The sequence below is a fragment of the Petromyzon marinus genome, chromosome 26 (assembly GCF_048934315.1).
Source record: "Petromyzon marinus isolate PM22_M1 ecotype Great Lakes invasive population chromosome 26, UKy_Petmar_22M1.pri1.0, whole genome shotgun sequence".
Classification (NCBI taxonomy): domain Eukaryota; kingdom Metazoa; phylum Chordata; class Hyperoartia; order Petromyzontiformes; family Petromyzontidae; genus Petromyzon; species Petromyzon marinus.
The window spans coordinates 8,924,424-8,945,199 of NC_133692.1; the positions used below are offsets into that span (position 1 = coordinate 8,924,424).

The 20,776-nt window shown below is 41.6% G+C and overlaps 1 protein-coding gene across 2 annotated transcripts in view; it reads left to right on the forward strand.

Annotated features, from left to right (window-relative positions):
* ABAT (4-aminobutyrate aminotransferase) overlaps positions 1–20,099 on the forward strand; it is an 83,346-nt gene extending 63,247 nt beyond the window's left edge. For both annotated transcript variants that reach the window (XM_032960883.2, XM_032960882.2), the window contains exons 9-16: positions 4,123–4,185; positions 4,904–4,967; positions 6,258–6,406; positions 7,394–7,531; positions 8,676–8,843; positions 10,160–10,306; positions 10,708–10,819; positions 11,804–20,099. In XM_032960883.2, the coding sequence (XP_032816774.1) occupies positions 4,123–4,185; positions 4,904–4,967; positions 6,258–6,406; positions 7,394–7,531; positions 8,676–8,843; positions 10,160–10,306; positions 10,708–10,819; positions 11,804–11,925 (963 nt within the window). In that variant the 3' untranslated portion in view covers positions 11,926–20,099. The remainder of the gene's footprint in view (positions 1–4,122; positions 4,186–4,903; positions 4,968–6,257; positions 6,407–7,393; positions 7,532–8,675; positions 8,844–10,159; positions 10,307–10,707; positions 10,820–11,803) is intronic.
* The last annotated feature ends 677 nt before the right edge of the window (positions 20,100–20,776 follow it).

Sequence of the window (20,776 nt, forward strand, 5' to 3'; positions counted from 1 at the left end):
CCTTATTTGATCTTGGATCTAATTTTAATCTGGCTATTGTGTCATTACAAGCTACACTAGGATCATTATTCCAAAGCCAGTACATGCAAGTGACCTTGTAACTTAATTAAAGCCTTCATCGTGGTCGGTCACATTAGCAGAGTTAAAAGCAATGATTAAAGCTGTATTTTACCAGCTTTACGTTTGTTGGTAACCATAAACATAAAGTAGTGTGTGCGCAATATATCTCCTCGCTAATCACAAAGCTGCTGTATGTGGAGGAGAGACATCAGCGTCTACATTGTGAGCTTTTTTTTATTTTCCACACATTTAACATGCAGCATTGGTTTTTAAAAGGCTCTGAAAAATTATGTCATCAAATAGAGCATCCAAGAGTAGACCTAGGAGGTCATGTGTCACTGCAACAGCCATGGGGTCTAGCAGTAGGAATAAAGTGATGGCAACATGTCGTGGCGTCAACAGCGCACTGGTGGTAATCATGACTTTTAGATCCAATGATGCAAAAATGCTTTTTACTGTATTGGGAAGCAGGTCTCAAATCTAACATCAATCTAACAAAAGTTTTGTCCGATTTAAGTCACGTAGATAGGAAAATAAACAATATGACTTTACCGAAAGAATCGGGAGTATGAATTCCTGCAGTCATGAAAGCTTCTAATCGAGATTTTGTCAGGTTATTACATTGTGCAAAATACGTTTATTGTTAATAACCTGCAGTGAATGTTTATCTTTTGCAATTTGATGGTGATAGCATAAAACAAATGTTTTATACCAGCTTTTAACCCTCATGTACCCAAAAGGCAGAATAGATGTTATAGGCTCTGCACGCGTATATCGTGATACACTACTTCTTCGCTCTGTGCACACTGTGCTATGTGCACGCTCTGTATCGAGGTACATGTTGTGCAAACAGTAGACTTTGCACAGACTGCACTGAGTATTGTGCAGACTGCAAACGTTAAAAGAGTCATGGGCATCTATTATAAAAAAACCCAGCATTCCATTTGTCCGTCAACTAAATTATAAGAGCCTTTCAGAAGGCCTGAATCAAAAAGTTATAGAAAGTGGACAACAATTGTCGACCCCCTCCCCCCCCCAAAAATCACTCCCCCCCCGCCACCTCCAGAAAATGAAATGTCTTTCATAGTCATATATGCCTACACATCCTACATACAATCGAGTCAGTAGTATCTGGACACATTGGGGGTGGGAAGAAGAGGACATCAGTGGGAGCAACAGGCGAGGCGCAAAGCGCTGAGAAGCCCTCCGCAGTAGCTAGAATTAGTTGGCTCTAGGCCGCCGAAATTCAAATTTTACAAAGTTGTCCATTGTGTCATCTGCTGCACCGAGGGATCAAACCGATGACCTCTGGATTGCAAAACCAGCGAGTTAACCATTACACCACTGGAGCATTCCTGTGCAGATATACACAGTGCATGTTCTGTAAATCGTGCATTTTTGCACATAGTATAAACAGGTAGATATTACACTCACATGGGAAGGCATGGGTGATGCATTCGAGTAGTCAGCACTGTAAAGACATAGTTGGTGGACCCACGCAGGCTTCATTGTGTTTGTTCGGCTTATCCTGTTGCGTTTGAGTTTCACAATAGTTAACTGTAGAGAAAGCAGTTTCTGACCCATCTATACAGAATAAATAATCTAATATGGCTACATATTCCATGGCAGGACACACTCCTGAAACTTTTTACTCATCTAGGCTTTTGCCAATAATTCATCTTTGTTGTTACATAGTTTGCAGCTAATAGAGACACTGCAGGTGCAGATGGGAAGACATGTGCAAGTGGGTAATTCAGTACTGATATATCGATCCATGTTTTGGTTAATTGATGTATAATATATTTTTATACTCAAAATACATGCTCATGTAAATATCGAAGATTATGTATGCAAATAATATGTTCATGTGACATTTGTGCACCTGGTTAATTGTCCAGGTGACTTAAGTGGTACAGTGAGCAGCTTGCAATCGGTAGGTTTGCGAGTTCAAATCCTGGTTGGGGGTTGACTCAACCCATCATCCCTCTGGGGTCAAAATAATGAGTACTATTTTGTGCGAAGGTCAAGTGGCTCAGGGTTGTAAACATGAGATGAGCATTGCCTAAATGCTCATTCGAGCAGGAAATCACTGACCTTTTAAATGGAGCTAAAGGAAATCACTGACCTTTTAAATGGAGCTAAAGGAAATCACTGACCTTTTAAATGGAGCTAAAGGAAATCACTGACCTTTTAAATGGAGCTAAAGGAAATCACTGACCTTTTAAATGGAGCTAAAGGAAATCACTGACCTTTTAAATGGAGCTAAAGGAAATCACTGACCTTTTAAATGGAGCTAAAGGAAATCACTGACCTTTTAAATGGAGCTAAAGGAAATCACTGACCTTTTAAATGGAGCTAAAGGAAATCACTGACCTTTTAAATGGAGCTAAAGGAAATCACTGACCTTTTAAATGGAGCTAAAGGAAATCACTGACCTTTTAAATGGAGCTAAAGGAAATCACTGACCTTTTAAATGGAGCTAAAGGAAATCACTGACCTTTTAAATGGAGCTAAAGGAAATCACTGACCTTTTAAATGGAGCTAAAGGAAATCACTGACCTTTTAAATGGAGCTAAAGGAAATCACTGACCTTTTAAATGGAGCTAAAGGAAATCACTGACCTTTTAAATGGAGCTAAAGGAAATCACTGACCTTTTAAATGGAGCTAAAGGAAATCACTGACCTTTTAAATGGAGCTAAAGGAAATCACTGACCTTTTAAATGGAGCTAAAGGAAATCACTGACCTTTTAAATGGAGCTAAAGGAAATCACTGACCTTTTAAATGGAGCTAAAGGAAATCACTGACCTTTTAAATGGAGCTAAAGGAAATCACTGACCTTTTAAATGGAGCTAACTACATTTGAGAGCCAAAAAAAAAACACAAACTATTACAAACACGCCAGTAAAAATGAGAAGAAAAACAATCGGTTCCTCAATTTAATTACAACCATCAACCATGACAATTCATCAAATCACAAGGGGTGCAGGGGTTGTGGTAGTGAGTGTTTAGATTTTTAGACCAAACATAGTTCCTAGGCATCGATGATACATATCACACATACACGTGCACGTAGCGTAGACGGTTTTAAAAGGCAAGATTGCTCAGTTTTGTACATGTCCCGCCAATTGTTGTAGACGTGTGAGTCAATGGGGTACGTGCACAAAGGGAACATATAAGGCAAGCACTGCACGTATGCATGCCGCTGCATGTTACATAAGTGTACCACAATGCTACATTGTCGGTGCTGATGGGGACATGGTGTGCGGATAAATGGCCGTTGTCTGGCACCCAAAAATTGTTTCCCAAGGCAACAAATTCGGTCTCTTTCATCCGCGCTAAGCTCACAGTTACCACCCTTTCCCGCATAAAACCCAAATGTCAATCAGACGTGCTTCATGATTCTTATTTTGCATTGATTGTGTCCTTGTTTTAAGCTGCATTCTTGTAACAGTAAAAAAGGCTCAGATGTGGATATCTGACCAGGTGGTGCTTGCGGCTAGAGTGCTTGATTCACAATTGGAAAGGCTGCAAGTTCAAATCCTGGATGGAGGTTAATTTAACCCTTCATCTCCAGGGAGGGTGGAGATGGGAAGACAACTGATTGATTTAGGGAGAGACTCATTCCCACCATGGAAATGTCTTCAAACCCGTTTTCATATAAATTTCGACTAATGTTAGCCATGCCTGGTAATCAAACTCAGGTGACCAAGTTCATGGCGCAGTGTGCGAATTTACTGCTTGGCCTTAATCATTATATAGATGGCCTTTATTTAAATCGTGTGAGATCCCATTAAAATTAAGCATATTATCTTTCAGAATGTATTCAATGGATAACTTATTTTCAGGAAAAATGTATTAGTGGGTGAACATTTGCATTTGAAATACAAAGGCAGCTGGGAATGGTGCAAAGAATGATGAGACAATATCTTTTTGTCTGTGTAATTGTGTGCATGAAGCCTCAAAGTATGTTTTTTTGGGTATGTATATGGGTCTCGTGACTGCATTTAGATGCTGCATGAATCAAAATTCTACTGTTGTGGTATGTTTGCCTTTCCTACAGAATAAGCAGAGAGGAGGAGCCAAACCCACTACTGAAGAGTTGAGGACAAGTATGATTAATCAGGTATGCACATACCCATAATCCATTCACAAAGGCTGCAATTTCTCCCTCTGCAATGGTTGTACATGGTTGTATATTTTCCGCTTGAATAAGATGTTCACGGTTCAAGTCCAGTAGTTAATCTGGTGAATACTGCAATTAGTCATAGAATACACACCTTTTGCTTTATAGTGAACCGTAAATGTTTTTTTGACATTCGAAAAAGTGTAAGCCGTGTACAAAATACCTAATTGGGTAAAACCACGTAGCAACATCGCCCCCTAATGGCAGACTACCCCACTGAAACATCACGCCTTTGTGAGAGCACTATCAAACTAGTGCGATACCGATTGTATGATTTATTTTATATGAAATACCCATGTTATACCAGGGATTGAGGTGTTGTGTGTTTTGGAGTGATGTGTTGGCAGTTTCTGGGGCATGTCTTTATGGTGGGATGTGGTGGTACAGTGATTGGTCTTTTCTGATACATTTACAGGGCCACAGATAACATTGACAGCAAGTGGCCTCCACAAGGTTAACTCGGATTTACATGAGTACTTGGTGCAGTGTGTGAACGTCAGCACTTGGGAAGCAAAGGCATAGACCACACCACTTCCTTGTGTGCTGTTTGAGCCTTAATAAGTGCTCACGAACAGCACTTGCCAAACAGTCTATGTCAGCCGCATGTGTCCCAACAGTAAGCTACATGGGGGGGGGGTCTTTGTCTTTGTGTGTGCAGTCCCCTGGTTGTCCTGAGCTCTCGATCTTGTCCTTCATGGGTAGTTTTCACGGCCGCACCATAGGTAAGTGAGCGTTGATGTGAAACGGTCTGCACCTTCCTCTCAAAATGGGTTGCATCTCCTTGCAAATGATCACCAGTGTGACTATAAACAAGGCATCCACTTAAGCTCTTGTTGGACAGTCCTCCGTTAATTTCGTCATGCTAATGTTCACCCACATTGCTACCTACTTTGAAGCAAGATGTTAGAATGCAAATTAAATCGGCAATGATTTGGGCATCTGGGCAAATTTTTCACTCATTTGAGGTGTCCAATCAGGTTTAAAAAAGGGACATTCCACTTAAACAGCTCTTGTTAATTTCGTAGCTGGTCTCCAAGAAGCTCTTGGTAATGGGGGAGTAGCATTTGCAGCCTTCATTGATCTAATAAAGCCTTTGACCTCGTGGTTCATCCCGTCATAATAAGTAAACTTAAAATGTTGATTTAAAGCTTTCAATATGAACAATTTTATATATAAACAATAAAATTGTTTATATTGTTTTATATTTTTGTTATTTTATTGTTTCCCTTCTACGTGACTTTACCGAAAGAACCAAGAATATAAACTTAAAAATGTTAAGAATGGATCTACAACCCTCGGAATGGATACATGACTATCTGAGGAACTCTGCCCTGTATATACAGAATATTGTATTTAATACAATTGTGTATCATTTGGAGGTAAAGTTTACCTATTGTACACACCCAGATAGATGGCATTCAAGCACTGCATTTAGATTGCAATTATTTTCCTCTTGGAGATCACTTGGTTGGAATGGTATTTTAATAGCTTTGTTGGATACTGGAAGAGTGTCCCAGACTGAGAATCATTGACAATATTTTAAGTTAAACATTGTTTATTGTAATTCCTCAGTATATATACATATTTTTTTAATTGTGGGTTATTAAATATATAGTTGTTTTAGTAGTAAGTTAAGAAATACCTAAGTCTGTACTCCCCGATTGCCTCGGTGAAAAATGGGCAACATTTTTGCCCAATCCTGGCCAGCTAGCTAAAAACTTAGTGAACGAATTAGCGTGTTACGTGACCATGCATGTGTGTGGTTAGCAAAATGTACTACAAACTCGGAGCTCCGAGGTCAATTCCTGCTCACAACCAACATGGTCCTGGGCCTCCCCTAGATCGACTCAGCCTTAAAATGGGTACCTGGTGTGATGTGTAAACATCGCCATTGTAGAGACAAAGACGAACGTGCGCCTGATGCTGGCTACCCACCCCCTCGAGTGATGTGCCGACCCCAACAGTCTGTTCAGGCTATACTGGGAGGGTCTTTGCCTTTGTTTGTGCCATAGGTTGCCTTGCTACGACGCACTCCAAGGCGATCCACAAGCTGGACATCCCCTCACTGGACTGGCCGATCGCTCCCTTCCCACGCCTCCAGTACCCGCTGGAGGAGCACTCCCGGGAGAACGCGAGTGAGGAGGCGCGCTGCCTGGCTGAGGTCACGCATACCGCACTCTCACTTGCACACAGGAAGACGCGGCCAATAAATTAACTTTTTGAGTGGTGTGTTGGTTAATATTTAAAACAGTATCGGTCTATAGTTGTGCAATAATTGAAATCCACTTCTGTGACCAATTGAATGCATATTTAAGCATTAAAATCCAGACTTCCAGTTGATGACGTAATGCACAAAAGGGATCGTCATGTTCTATTGACATCACTAGAAGGCACTATGGTAGTGTGCCCGAGATTCGGTTTCTTAAAAATACAGGAGAACTTTTTTTTATTAGGAAGCACTCACCTTATGTTTAACGCCCTGGAGCACACAACTACATGCATGTCTACAAAGAATAGCTATATATTCGGTTACATTAACCATTACAATTCTAACACTGAGAAATGCTATTATCCATTTACTAATTTCTCCTGTTGCCATTGATTAATCTGTACAAAAACCATGATGCACTCACGTAATTATGTTGCAATCATCCACAGCAATTTTCTATTGTAACAAAAAAAAAAGGATCGCAGCTACCCGTAGTGAGCAATGGGATTTCAACTCCTGATTGCATGTTGGCAGCATCACGATAACATAAATTGACAATTTAGAAAATTACTTGCAAATTACCTCATTGTAAAGTCACATAGCAACATCGCCTCCTATTATAAAACTACTGCAGATTATAATTGTTCGTGAAACATAGTGCCTTCGTGATAGCCTTGTGCCTTCACAATACCTCGAATACCAAATGTACTTGTGATTTTACTTAACACAGGTCGCATGTCTACCCAAAATCGTTTTTTCGGCAGACAAATCATTATTTTTGAAACAGAATATCAGGCACAAACACACTCTTTAACAAGCCATCTTTTGATTGGCTGCACATAAATTGTAAAAATATGCCATGTCATGTTGCCAGTGACTTGCTGGCAGTGATTGCCTGAGTGCATAGTGGCCTTAAACTAGACGATTCCCACAATGTAGGTTGAGGATCTGATTCAGAAGTTTGCACGAAAAGGCCGTCCTGTTGCCGGCGTTGTGGTGGAGCCCATACAAGCCGAGGGGGGAGACAACCACGCTTCGGACGACTTCTTCCGCAAGTTGCGCGCACTCACTGCTAAGGTTCGCCATGATTACAGCTCTTGCATTTGGCTCTTGTGTGGTGGCGCTGTGTTTCGAGAGCTCAACTCGCAGTTAAAGGTTAAATGTTCAAATTACCATCATCCCTCTGCCAGATGCTCTTGCTAAAAGCATATGTTTAGCCAGTAGCATTTATGTTTAAAGATTGACTTCAGATGGGACAGAGAAGGTTAAAACCTGTCCACAGTTTTATTGCTTAAACAAATGCGATTTGATGAGATTCATATGGAAAGCCCAAAGGCTGATAGACTCGGATGTATATTTTTATATGTCGAGACACAGAACTGAGTCCTACTTTTATAATCTTATGGGTGGACTGGCACCTGTCATTAGAAATTGTGGATTTTCCACTCCAGGCTCAGGGCTGCCAATTTATTTAGCATTTATGCCGAGCAAGGCAGCAACTTCATTACATGCAAAATGCGATGTCCTCAAGCTGCCACAAATCTTGTTGCATGGACAATCTTCAACAATGGGCGTAATCGTTTGCTTATATGGCGGCTACAATTCCACGATATAGCAATGGGGCTGCACTGTGGTACAAACACTTGAAATGTGGCTACAGTGCTGCTACCACATTTATGTGCACGAGTGAAAAAATGAATTTGTGTTTGTGTGTGGATACATAGTGTAGCGGTTAGCATGCTGTGTTACGAACTCGGCAATCCGAGTTCGATTTCCAATCACAGCCAACACCAGTGAAGATTATCTGAACTGGTCCTGAGCCTCCCCAAGGTCGATTCACACACTCAAATGAGTACCTGGTGCAGTGTGTAAACATTGACATTCGGGAGACAAGGGCAGTGCTGACCCACCCACCCCCTCGTGTGCCATGCTGGCCTTCATAGGTGCTCGCTAACAACACTTATGGGGGATTTTTTGTCTTTTTTTGGATATGTATGCATTCTAACATGCACATGTTTGCTTGCATGATTGTGTGCATCTGTGTTTGTGTGCACACAAGAGTGTACGAATGTGTGTGCATAACCATTGACTGTGTGTGTAGTCTATGTGGGGGTATGTGTTTTTTACCTTAACAGTTGATCTCTTAGATCACTTGATCCAGATAAGCCGCATTTATGGCTATGTGTGCGAGATCTTTATACTCGTGTGTGTGTGTGTGTAGCATGGGGCAGCCTTTCTGTGCGACGAGGTGCAGACTGGGGCTGGTACTACAGGCCTCTTCTGGGCACATGAGCACTGGGGGCTGGAGAACCCACCCGATGTCGTCACATTCAGCAAGAAGATGCTCACGGGCGGCTTCTACTATAAGGACGAACTCCGCACAGAATTGGTGTGTGTGGGTGTTTTCATATATGTGCATCTGTGTTGATCTGGTCAAGGCCTATGATACCATCAATAGGCCAGGGCTCTGGGTTATTATTTGCGCTTTTGGAGCCCCATACCATCTTCTTGGAATCATTAAGGATCTTCATCATGGTGAGCAGGTCCGAGTAAAGTTGGATGGTGTCAGACCCATTTTCTGTTCACCTTGGGGTGCGACAGGGATGTCCTGTGGCCCCTACAATATTTAACATCTTCCTTGACCATGTAGTTCGAGAAGCTTTTTTATGGATGTAGTGGTGGAATTTCCATCTGGTATAGATACAATGGGAGGCTGATCAATGCTTGAGTGTGGTCAAGGAATGGCTCCTTCTTGGTCAACCATATTATGGATGTGGATGATCTGGTTATTGCTGCCCATTCTGAGGAGTTGGAGATGCTACTGCTAAACCTGGAGCATGAATCTAAGAGATGGGGCCTTACCATCAGCCCCACAAAAACAAAGCAATTGCCTGGATATTTTATGTTATCAAACGCACCCCTCAACTTCCCATGAGTGATTGGGCAGTTGTGGATAGAGTGGAGAAGTTCCCATACTTGGGCAGCTTCTGCTGCTTGGCCATGTAGTGGCTAAATGGGCACGGGCTAGAGAAGAGATGGAGTGATGTGGTACAAGAGGATCTGGAGCTGAGTGGACTTGCCGATGACTGGTACCAGCGGTATCAAGATCGGTCTCTGTGGAGGAGGCTCATGAAGACGCTACCGAAAAGTCACCTTACAACAACAACGGTGGGCAGAGCAGCGCCGGGTGGCTAAAACACAGCAAGTTGGCACAGTAGGGGGCACAAGTGGTGCATCTGCCAGTCATCTCAGTTAACCCATGGCACCTGGGTCTGTCTCGTGACCTCCTGCCAGCAAGCCTTCGACACTTCACTTGGCCTTACAGTGCACATAGCCTGGCACAAGCGCCGTGGTGACATCACCGCCGGTTAGTGGCAATTGGTGGTTGTTGTGGTGCCTAAGTGGGGAGCGGTAGTGTTGCGGTTAGCGCACTGCGCGACGAACCCAGCGACCTGAGTTCAATTCCCACTCACGGCCAACACCAGTGACTATTATCTGAACTGGCCCTCCCGTAGGTCGACTCGGCCTCAAATGAGTACCTGGTGCAGTGTGTAAACATCACCACTGGGGAGACAAAGTTGGCCGGGCGTGGTGCTGGCCCACTCCACCCCCTCGTGTGTCGTGCCGGCCTTCATAGGCACTCGCTAACAGCACTTGCCCCAGCAGTCTATTAAGGCTAAACGGGGGATCTTTGTCTTTATGTAGCCGTATCGCATTTACAACACGTGGATGGGGGAGCCCAGCAAGACGCTGATGCTGGCGGAGGTGCTGAAGGTGGTGCGTGCGGAGCGGCTCCTGGACAACGTGCAGCATGCGGGCTCCGTTCTGCTGCGTGGGCTCACGGACCTGCAGGTAGAGCGATCGTTCACACCCACGTGTGGGGCCACATTATGTTTCATAGGGGCCCCAGGACTCTTTACAGTTCTGAGGGGGGGGGCCTCTTTGTATTTTTGGTTACTTCCCTTGACCGTTGTGCCACCACCCATGCCCGATGCAAAATGCGACATGTTTTACCATGGTAAACTCGGTTCCAGTTTTTTTTTATATACAAATCGTAAATCTAAATCTAAAAATATATTGCGTAGAAAGACATAATTAGATGAGAAGGTTCACTTTCTGGTTCACTTGTAATGCGACTAAAGCCATTGCAATGCAATCCAACATATGACACTGTTATTTGCCACCACCCAAACCCCCAAGACCTCTGACCATCGCACAACTGGACCCTAACTGTGCCTCTCTCGCCGCTCTAGAATGAATTCCCGAACATACTCAGTCGAGCACGAGGACGGGGCACATTTTGTGCCATCGACATTCGTGATGAGGACACTCGTAACAAGGCAGTGCTACTAGCAAGGAATAAAGGTACGTGCACACATACACATGCACACAAAGACAAAGATCCCCCGTATAGCCTTAACAACAGACTGTAGGGGCAAGTGCAGTTAGCGAGCACCTATGAAGGCCGGAACGGTACACGAGGGGGTGGGTGGCCAGCACCACGCCCGGCCACCTTTGTCTCCCTAGTGGCAATGTTTACACACCGCACCAGGTACTCATTTGAGGCTGAGTCGACCTAGGGGAGGCCCGGGACCGGTTCAGATAATCGTGACTGGTGTTGGCCGTGAGAGGGAATTGAACCCGGATTGCCGGGTTTATAGCCCAGCGCGCTAACCGCTACACTACCGCTCCCCACACACGTGCACACATACACATGAACACATACACATGAACACATACACATGAACACATACACATGAACACATGCACAAGAGATGAAGATCCCCTGATTACATTTCATTCGTCCTGGCACACAGTCGGTACCTTGTGTGGTCGGTTCCGATCAGGGCTCCACTTCGCAGAGGCTTTAACACGCCTGCCTTCCTGAGGCACTCCCTACTCCCCCTTTTAAAAGATGCCTATGGGTCACACCCCCTTCATCTCAAATTCTGCGTGTGGGGTTCCACAGGCGAGGTTCCACAGGCGAGGTTAGACGTGTGCTAGCTTAGCGTATCTTTGCCCTTAAACCTCGAGTGTAGTGTTTTGTGTAGCATTTATGTTTTTGTTAAATTGGCCTATTGTGTGCCCATGTATCTTGCCGCATGTTCAGGTTATGACCACGCTCCCCTTCGCCTTTCCCTTCACGGTGTAGCGGCGCCCGTTGTTTTGCGTGCTTACACACACTCCCCTGCAATGGTGCTGAGCACATTTTGAAGTGGTACACTGTAAATTATCCGAAAACCTGAAAAAGATCTGAAATTGTCCTTAAAAGTCTGATATTTATAAACCTGCAACTCATCCCGAATATATGGCTTTGTGGAATCTTTGTTTTGGTGTGCATGTTACTAGGAGTGGTGCTGGGTGGTTGTGGGGACATGTCTATTCGCTTCCGCCCGAGCCTAATCTTCACCGAGATCCATGCCAACATCTTCCTGAACATCTTCCGAGATGTCGTCTCAACCCTCAAGTAACAACTTGGTTCATCGCCACAAATGGCTCTTCACTCTTCCCACTCCTCAACGGCCCACCCCAATGATCTCCCGCACACCCACCCTCAAGTCACGACCCCACACCGCAACGGCCGTCCTCAACCCGTCCTCCAACAAGCCCCTGACTGTCAAAAAGAATGCCATGCATCTTTTCAACAACTAAACAGCCCAAGTAAATGAAAGGCATGTTCGAATGTTTTGGCTGTAAGTAAGCGATGGGGAAAGCGGATCCCTTGACAGGACGTGAGGACGTGAGTTGATATCGTTTGCTGCTGTCTGTGGTAGAAATGCATGTCTGTTAAACGTTGGAATGTGGAGGTTGGGTTGATGAATCATAAAGGGATGGGAGTCCTGCATTGCATTGAGCCATCGTGATGATGGTGTGCATGAGATGGCCCACCTCCTGGGAAAAGAGGTGGTGACTGTCGTTGGAAATCCAGCAAGTAGGTTTCAGACGGGCTGTCTATACAGTGGAGTTTGCGAGTTCTCATGAACGCTTGGTTTTATTTTGAGCCACTCAAGTTTACCTTTTTGCATGCAACAACCTAAAATAAATGTAAACATCCCAATCCGCAACCACCTAAAATAGATGTTTGTACTCTGAGTCTTTTCTACAAATATTTTTTAAAAAGTATTACTCTTTCTAGGTTCTGTGCAGAATTTTTTAATTTCTAATAGGGTAAAATATGGCTCTAGAAAGCAATGCCTAATGAAGAAATATATAAAACGGTTTCTGATGTAATATTTAGAAGGGGTTGGTAGGTGATGTGATGGTAATTTGAAGGGATGTTTAAGTGAATCATATGTTTTGATTTAAAGCTTTCGTGACTGCAGGAATTCATATTCTTGGTTCTTCCCTTCTACGTGACTTTACCGAAAGAACCAAGAATATGAATCATATGTATTCATTAGAGAAGTGATGAGCTTTTTAATCTGGATATTAACAGTCTGAGAGAGTGGAATGTATAAAAATGCCATGGAAATGTTTTCAGACAATAGGAACAGCAGAGGATAAGGAGAGATTACCCAACCACGTTAAGCCTGACTCTTCCCTGGCATGTGTTTTAGCAGGAGGTTGAGAAGGGTGGGAATATTATTGCTCGCCAAATCAGAGCATTAATTTTTAAAAAAACTATTTTGAAGTGTTAATGACGTATAATAAATGTTTTCTCATTTTTAACTTTACTGCCATTGAAGGTAATATTTCAGGCAGCACAGTATAGCTAAATATGATGCTATGACTGCATTATGAAGGTGGCACTGCTATCTGCCTATGAATGTAGTCAAGCCTTGATTGCATATGCTGCACGATATTAAATATAGTTTATGTAAATCTTGACTTAAAGCTTTTGTGACTGCAGGAATTCATATTCTTTGGGTCTTTCGGTAAAGTCACGTAGATAGGTTCAAATAAAAAAATAAATAATTTCTTTGAACCTATCTATGTGACTTTACCAAAAGACCCAAGGGAATATATGTGTGTTTAAAATAAAATATTAAATACAATTTAATTACAAGGTAAAGTATTGTTAAAGAATAATATCATGAATTTTATTATTTTAATTAGTGTTCATATCCATGTTTAAATTAACCTGACTTGGCTGGAAGTCTTAAACACTTTAGAGTGCAGTAAACTGGCCTAAACTACTTAAAGCACTACGATAAAAGTATACATATTGTCACATCTTTAGAAAGCATAAATCATGTGATACTTTGTTGCTGAGCAGAGAAAACTCAGAATTAATGTTCAATAAACAAGGCTTTTAATTACAAAATCAGTGGTGGTATTATTGGTCACTAAAATCAGTTAGAGTTTTTAAGTTAATGTTAGGACCCAATTCTTACAATAAATGTGGTTTGGAGGGTGAATGCTAAATTTCTATCATAAATATAAAATCAGATTTTCTTGTTAAAAAGTTTGTTTAACATCTAGTTTCCGATATATTCTGCTTGGCCACTTTTTAAACTCAAAATTTGTATAATTGCATCATATCCATGATTAACATAGAGCAAGTTGTGATTCATGGCATGAAGGAATGTCATCTAATGTTGGGTGAAAAGCCTGTTGAAATGGCTGCTGAAGTAGTATTGTGGTTCCTTCGGAATTCACTCCAAAATATAGTGATGCAATGTTTCTTTATTGTCAACAGTTGCCAGTGTGATCACTTCTCCTAATGCTTTGGCTGATGGCACAACCAGTATTAAAATTCAAAACCCAGCCCGTGTCCTCGTATTTGAGTGAATTTTAAGTAGTACTAAAGCCAATTGTCAGTCCCGAGCTGGTGTTGGAATTCTGTTTCTATTTGAGCCAAAAGTTTCCTTATTGGACATTCATTGTTTAATTTCCACCAAGTGGTTATTTTCCAAACCTTGTTTGGGTTGACGATGAAGTTTACACTAAATTTCGATTTAAAGTTTTCGTGACTGCAAGGATTCATCTTCTTTGGTTCTTTCGGTAAAGTCACGTAGAATGAGAATAAAATAATAAAATAAAATAACACAATAAAATTCTCACGACGTTTCGGCCATAGCCATTTCTGTGACCAGTCACAAGCTAATCCCTCAGCTATTTCAATGCTAAATTCTCATGTTTGATATGTAAACCCCTTTGTCAAGGTGCCTCACTTCTCTAAACCAGCTTAAAAGACGCTACGAATCTTAACAACGTTCATTGAAGCTCTGTCGTCCCGACAGGTTTGTTCCTTTCACCTGAAGAAGGCCACTTGTGTTGTGGCCGAAACGTGAGAATTTTATAGTGTTATTTTATTCTCATTCTACGTGACTTTACCGAAAGAACCAAAGAAGAAGTCTACACTGACCAAGACTTAAATTTGTGTTCTCATAACTTGGAGCCCATTGAAGCTACGCAGCAAGGCACTGTTATGTGTTATAATTGGAGATAAAATCCGAATAAATGATAATTGCAATACAAATTCAGAATGTTGCTGTCAGATACATTATTCATTATGAGGTAGGTTACAATGTCGGACATATGAGTGACACCAAGAGGTCGGAAACCAAGGATAAGATGTTGAGCTTACATGGTGGTGGTGACGAGACTGAAAAAAGAGTGGGCCTTGGAGTTTGGTTTATCACTTTGCAACACTTGATGGATATACAGTGAAACCTTGGATTGCGAGTAACTCGGTCTGCGAGTGTTTTGCAAGACGAGCAAAATTTTTAAATAATCATTTGATAAACGAGCGATGTCTTGCAATACAAGCAGTACGTAAAGTACAGTATTAGAAGAAGAAAATGATGGTCAGGTGCGATGACGGCATCGGCCACGATGACCTCTTCACGATGAGGTCCTGCCAAATGGAGCCTTGCTAAGTGTCGATTGCTAGGACTTTGGTTAAGGAGGGAGAAGGAGATGTCGATTAATAAAATAGGGCATCCAGTGATAGGCCATGAGTTGACCAGTGAGGAAAACCGGAGTATTGTGAGTGTGGGAAGGTGGACAAAGCAAGGGCATTAGGAAGGTGTGTGAGCGGCGATGTGTAATCATTCGCGGCGTCATTGCCTTGCCGCAAACTGTTTTCACTTGTGACATCAATTATACAAAATACTATAAAAAAAACTAAGAAGACAAAATCTGAAGATGATGTTTTTGAATCCTTACATTCATATTAAATGGTTGTGTTTTGTTACGGTTTAAAATATTTAACAAACTATAAAACTGATGTTACTTTGATTGGTATAAATTTACACGATGGACATTAAACACAAAAACTGTAACATGTATCTGTGAGTTCAGCGCTGTTCCCCTGGTGTGTGCTTGCTCTTTTTTTTTACTTAAGCGCAAAACGCACAATGATGAAAAACATGCAATAAATGTGCACCAGCGTCTATATTTTTTAAAACCTTCGTAAAACACATGGCTCATGCCGCACATCAAATTCTCATGTCACTGCGAAACCACATCCTTGAACTGCACAGCATGAGGTTCTGTGTTGTTCATGGGAGAGTGGAAATTATGAACGTATGAGGTTTATGAAAATGATTATGGTTAATGTGTGGCTCTGCAAGGGAGGCTTATGATGCCCATGCCGGAGCAACGAACTAGCATCAGAGATACTGAGTTAAGATCCATGAAATCGCTTTGAGATTTAATCCATGGTATCATGTATGCTGAGCTGATGACCTTAGATTGATCATCAGTGACTGCACGTAAATAAAAAAACAATTGTGCACATTTGATTTAACACTTAATTTGAGCTTTTAAACTGAAGAAATTATTGGCAAATAAGGGCAGAGTAATACAGAAACAAAAAAAGATGGCACACACCATGCCTTGGCATTTTGAGAAAAAGGAAAATGACAAATGGGAGTTGGGGTCAAAGGGTAGAGTCTGAGTTGTGTTGTGCAAAGGCTGTTAAATAATTTGGGCTTTTGGTGTTTTATGAAATTTGATGTTCCAGTCAGGTCTGCTGATGTCTGTCAAGTAAATTTGTCAAAATATTGCCCATAAAACAAGTGAAAGAAGATGGTTTATAAAGAGCTCACCTGAGGTTCAGCTGTGATTACTCAAGTGCTGTCACATTAGGGCATGATGTATTACAAACTTTGGAGTTTGTGAACATAATTGTGAAATACAGTAATTGTGCTACATTGATATCGTATGGTTTTTTTATATTTTTTATTTTGTGAGATTTTTTTAAAATGTTATCAAAGTGTGACTAATACGTCCTATAATTAGACCTTGTGAAGTTTAGGGTTTTGTAATGAATGTTTGAAATGTTAACTTGTATGCGCATGCCAAGTCTCGTGCATGGGTTTAACTGTTACTGAGCAAGTTGTCATCTGAGAAATTGGCAGTGAACACGATAACGCTGACGAGGTGACTTGTATGTATGTTGAATTTCTTTTGCACCATACATAGCCAACCAAGATAATCGTAGGTGCACCTTTTATCTCACATAGCGAATTGTACAGAATACTCAACAGTGAGACTGATCAAATTCTTACTCTGCTTAAAAACCACAGTAAATAATTATTGTAACATCCTTGACAATAGGTCAATCCACAAATACATATGTGCTTGAGTTGATCTCAATAACCAATAAATTGGTTTACTTAAAACAACAATGACACTTAATTACGGCTACACATTTTACCTGTGTTTTAGAAAGAAAAAAATTGTATGGATTTTGTTAGGAATGGAATATTTTTGCTGGGTTTTTTTTCTGATAACACCTAGGCATTAAACACCCCCCCCCCCCATGCATAATCATTGAGTTATAAGTAGCAAGAACGTTGCCTGCTGTTGTGTTGGAGAGTGATAATTGAGCTATTTGAACGAACATTTTCTGCTGGAGAGCCAAGTCATTTGTAAATAAAGATTTACGTTTGTGAAGGCACCACCATTCAGCTGCATCATACTGAATGTAACTATGCTAGCTGTTGTTCATCAGCCACATAACAGACTGGTTAGTGAATTAAACAACTGACCAAGCCCTTAATGAACCACACATCGATATGCAATCTCCAGCAAAGGAAACCCTGAACAAATAGAGGGTATACAAAGTGCAGCTCCCATAATCCATTACAAAAAAAAATGTATCTGCGTGCTGTAATCTGCTTAAATTAATAACATTTGAAACTGATTACCCAGTGTAGTATGATTAATTAACTTGACCATCAGCTCTGCTTATTGAATAAACATTTTAAATATATTTTTTAGAGGGCTTTCTGAGGCTGAACCACATTTTAACGTAACGTGGCATTTCTGTTAGTCACAACACACAAACACGTAATATGCACACAGCTACTGAATATGCAAAACACTATAACCAGTTCCTAAATAAGTGCATTGTGGTCCTCTTGTCTGAGGTTATCAAAATAAATTTGAGCAAATATGACGTATCGGCGGTAGTGATGCATAAATTATTGTGGGCTGGTATATCCTTATTAGGACTCATCATCACAGAATAGCAGTAGTGAGCATGGTGGCTGTACTGTTAGTTTGAAATTGTTGCTATTGGCAATAAGTATGGTATGCTCTTGAACCCTACTCTGGGCAAAACCATCGACATCAATCATGGGGAATGGTATGGTGAAGGGAAGGAAGAAATGGGCACAAAGGGAATTTTGTTTTTGTCTTGGATTTCCTTTAAAAGGGGCATTATTGCTGTGATTAATACATTCCTATTATGAAAGTGAATATACAAAATAAATGTGTCAGTGGTGTTTATGTTTAAATATGGGATGCGTATAATCTAAGACCCTTCTGCAATGCAAATGAACCTTATCACCTCCACTTATCCGAACCAAATTGGGGTTTCCCGTATTAAGGCACGTTTTGCCCAATTTACAATCAGCTCTATAGATAACAATTCCGTTCAAAGAGCCAATCAGAAGCAGCTTTGGGTGAAGTCGTAATTTGCTGGGGACAACGTCAAGTAAGATATGAACTGATCGACATAGTGAGTTTAAATCTGTTTCAGTGGAGTGAGTGGAAGGTGATACGATCAATTCGGTTCATTGCTTGGGTATATCGCATGAAACATTAATATTTGCTCCACATTGTATCCTGAATATGCTCTTTTGGGCCGTCCATAAATGACGTCACGCATACTAGGGGGGAGAGGGGGGGTCAGACATTTGTGACGATGTGTGACGAGGGGGGGGGGTTTGAGAAATGTGACGTCACATCAAAATGCGCAACTTTAAATAAATACGTACAACACGTTCTACTTAAATTTTGATTTAAAGCTTTCGTGACTGCAGTAATTCATATTCTTAGCTCTTTCGGTAAAGTCACGTTGAAGGGAAACAATAAAATAATAAAATATATATATAAAACCTGATGACGACCGTTTGTGTTATGGTCGAAACGTCGTGAGAATTTTATTTTATATATATTTATTATTTTATTGTTTCCCTTCAACGTGACTTTACCGAAAGAACTAAAAATACGTTCTACTTAATTAAATTGACTTTTTAATAAATGTTTTCTCCTACATCACAGTGCAGCGCCACATTAAATACGCACTACAATGACAATAGTTTAAAGCGATTTGAAGCATGTTTTATATCTTTTTTTTGGGGGGGGGGGGGCAGAGCTTTGTGACGTCATATTTGAACGGGGGGGGTCTGACTTTTTGTGACGCCGTGTGACGACGGGGGGGGGGGTCAAAATCGTCCAAAATCGCGTGACGTCATTTATGGACGGCCCCTTATAATGTCACGAGATGAAAAATCCATTCGGATCTCTCAGAGCAGTGCATTCAATCGTGTTGGAGAATGGCTCACAAAAGAGAGAACGCCTGAAATCCCTTCAAGTGACCTATTGGCGACACCGTAGAGGGCAGCACTTTCCCAACCACCCGAATGGCGAGTATAATGTTCGTCACGTGACAGTCAAACCGATATGTTTAATTCTTGAGCTGGAATTTTATCCCGATTAAGCGCCATTATTAAACCAGATTCTCAAGTTTATGGTCTCAGCCCGGTTATCAATAAGTGCCCTAAAAAACATTTTTTTATTTACCACCATACTTTCAGATAAGCTATAGGAGGTTGGAGTAATAATTTCTCTTAATGGGGATGCTTTGCGTGGCAATGTTCTTTACCAGCATCTGTATTGCAGAAAGGGTCAACCGAAAAGCAAATGCATGATTGTCATTTCGAATCCAATATAAGCTGTGACTATGGAGCTGTCCAACAAGCGTTTGAATTTCCCTGATGTGTTTTCGGGCTGTACTGCATGTTGTTCAGCATGATGTCCGACGCTACACTCCACATTCTGGGAGCTTCTTCAGCAACTGAATCAGTTCAGGAACTTTTCCCATTAACGCTACTTCAAAGTCATCCTCTGTTGGTCTTTGCGGTTGTGCTGCCTAGGTCTCTGTGGGGGTTTTGGGTCGTACTGAGCATGTGGAGAAAAACTGAATGAATTTCTGAAGAAGCTCCCACCACAACCGCAAATCGAGACAAGGCATCGAATTGCTGCGGGGTCGGTGCCGAATCGTTGAATGTCGAGTATGTTTAACCCAGGCACTGCCCCCTCACGCAATGCACTTTTCAATTAAGCCGCCCAGCTCTAGTTTAAAGTGTTGTGGCAGTGCCTAACTTACTGGAGCTTATATTCTTAGTTTTTTCGGTAAAGTCACGTTGAAGAGAAACAACAAAATAATAAAATATATATAAAACAATCATTGAAGACTTGGTTCATCAAGGACTAAACACTGAGGTACCCCCCCTGGTGAGACACTGTTTAACCAATACATACTTCACTTGGAATGGAACTTTCTACAAACAAACTGAGGGCACCCCAATGGGCTCCCCCCTTTCTCCAGTTATAGCTAACATTTTCATGGAGAAATTTGAGACTGACGCCATCCAGACTGCCACTCTGCGCCCAACCTTATGGAAGAGGTACGTGGATGACACTTTTGTCATCTGGCCACATGGCCGGCCTGCTCTAGACCAATTCTTCGACCACATCAATTCCATACACCCAGCCATCAGATTTACCATGGAAATCGAAATAGATGGCAAGATACCTTTTTTGGATGTCCTAATTAAAAAGAGACCTGATGGTTCAATGAGCCACTCTGTCTACAGGAAAGCTACCCATACGGATGCTTATCTGAAACCGGATTCCCACCACCATCCATCACAGAAGAATTCTCTCATCAAGACTCTGTATCATAGAGCCCAATGCATATCCGACCAGGAACACATACGCAGTGAACTCAAGCACGTACACCAAGCTCTTAGGGCTAATGGTTACTCCGACTATACAATCCGCAAAGCTATCACTCAAACCATGAAGAAGAACCCTCTTGAGGAGCCTTTCAAAACCATCACTTTACCCTACATTGCTGGG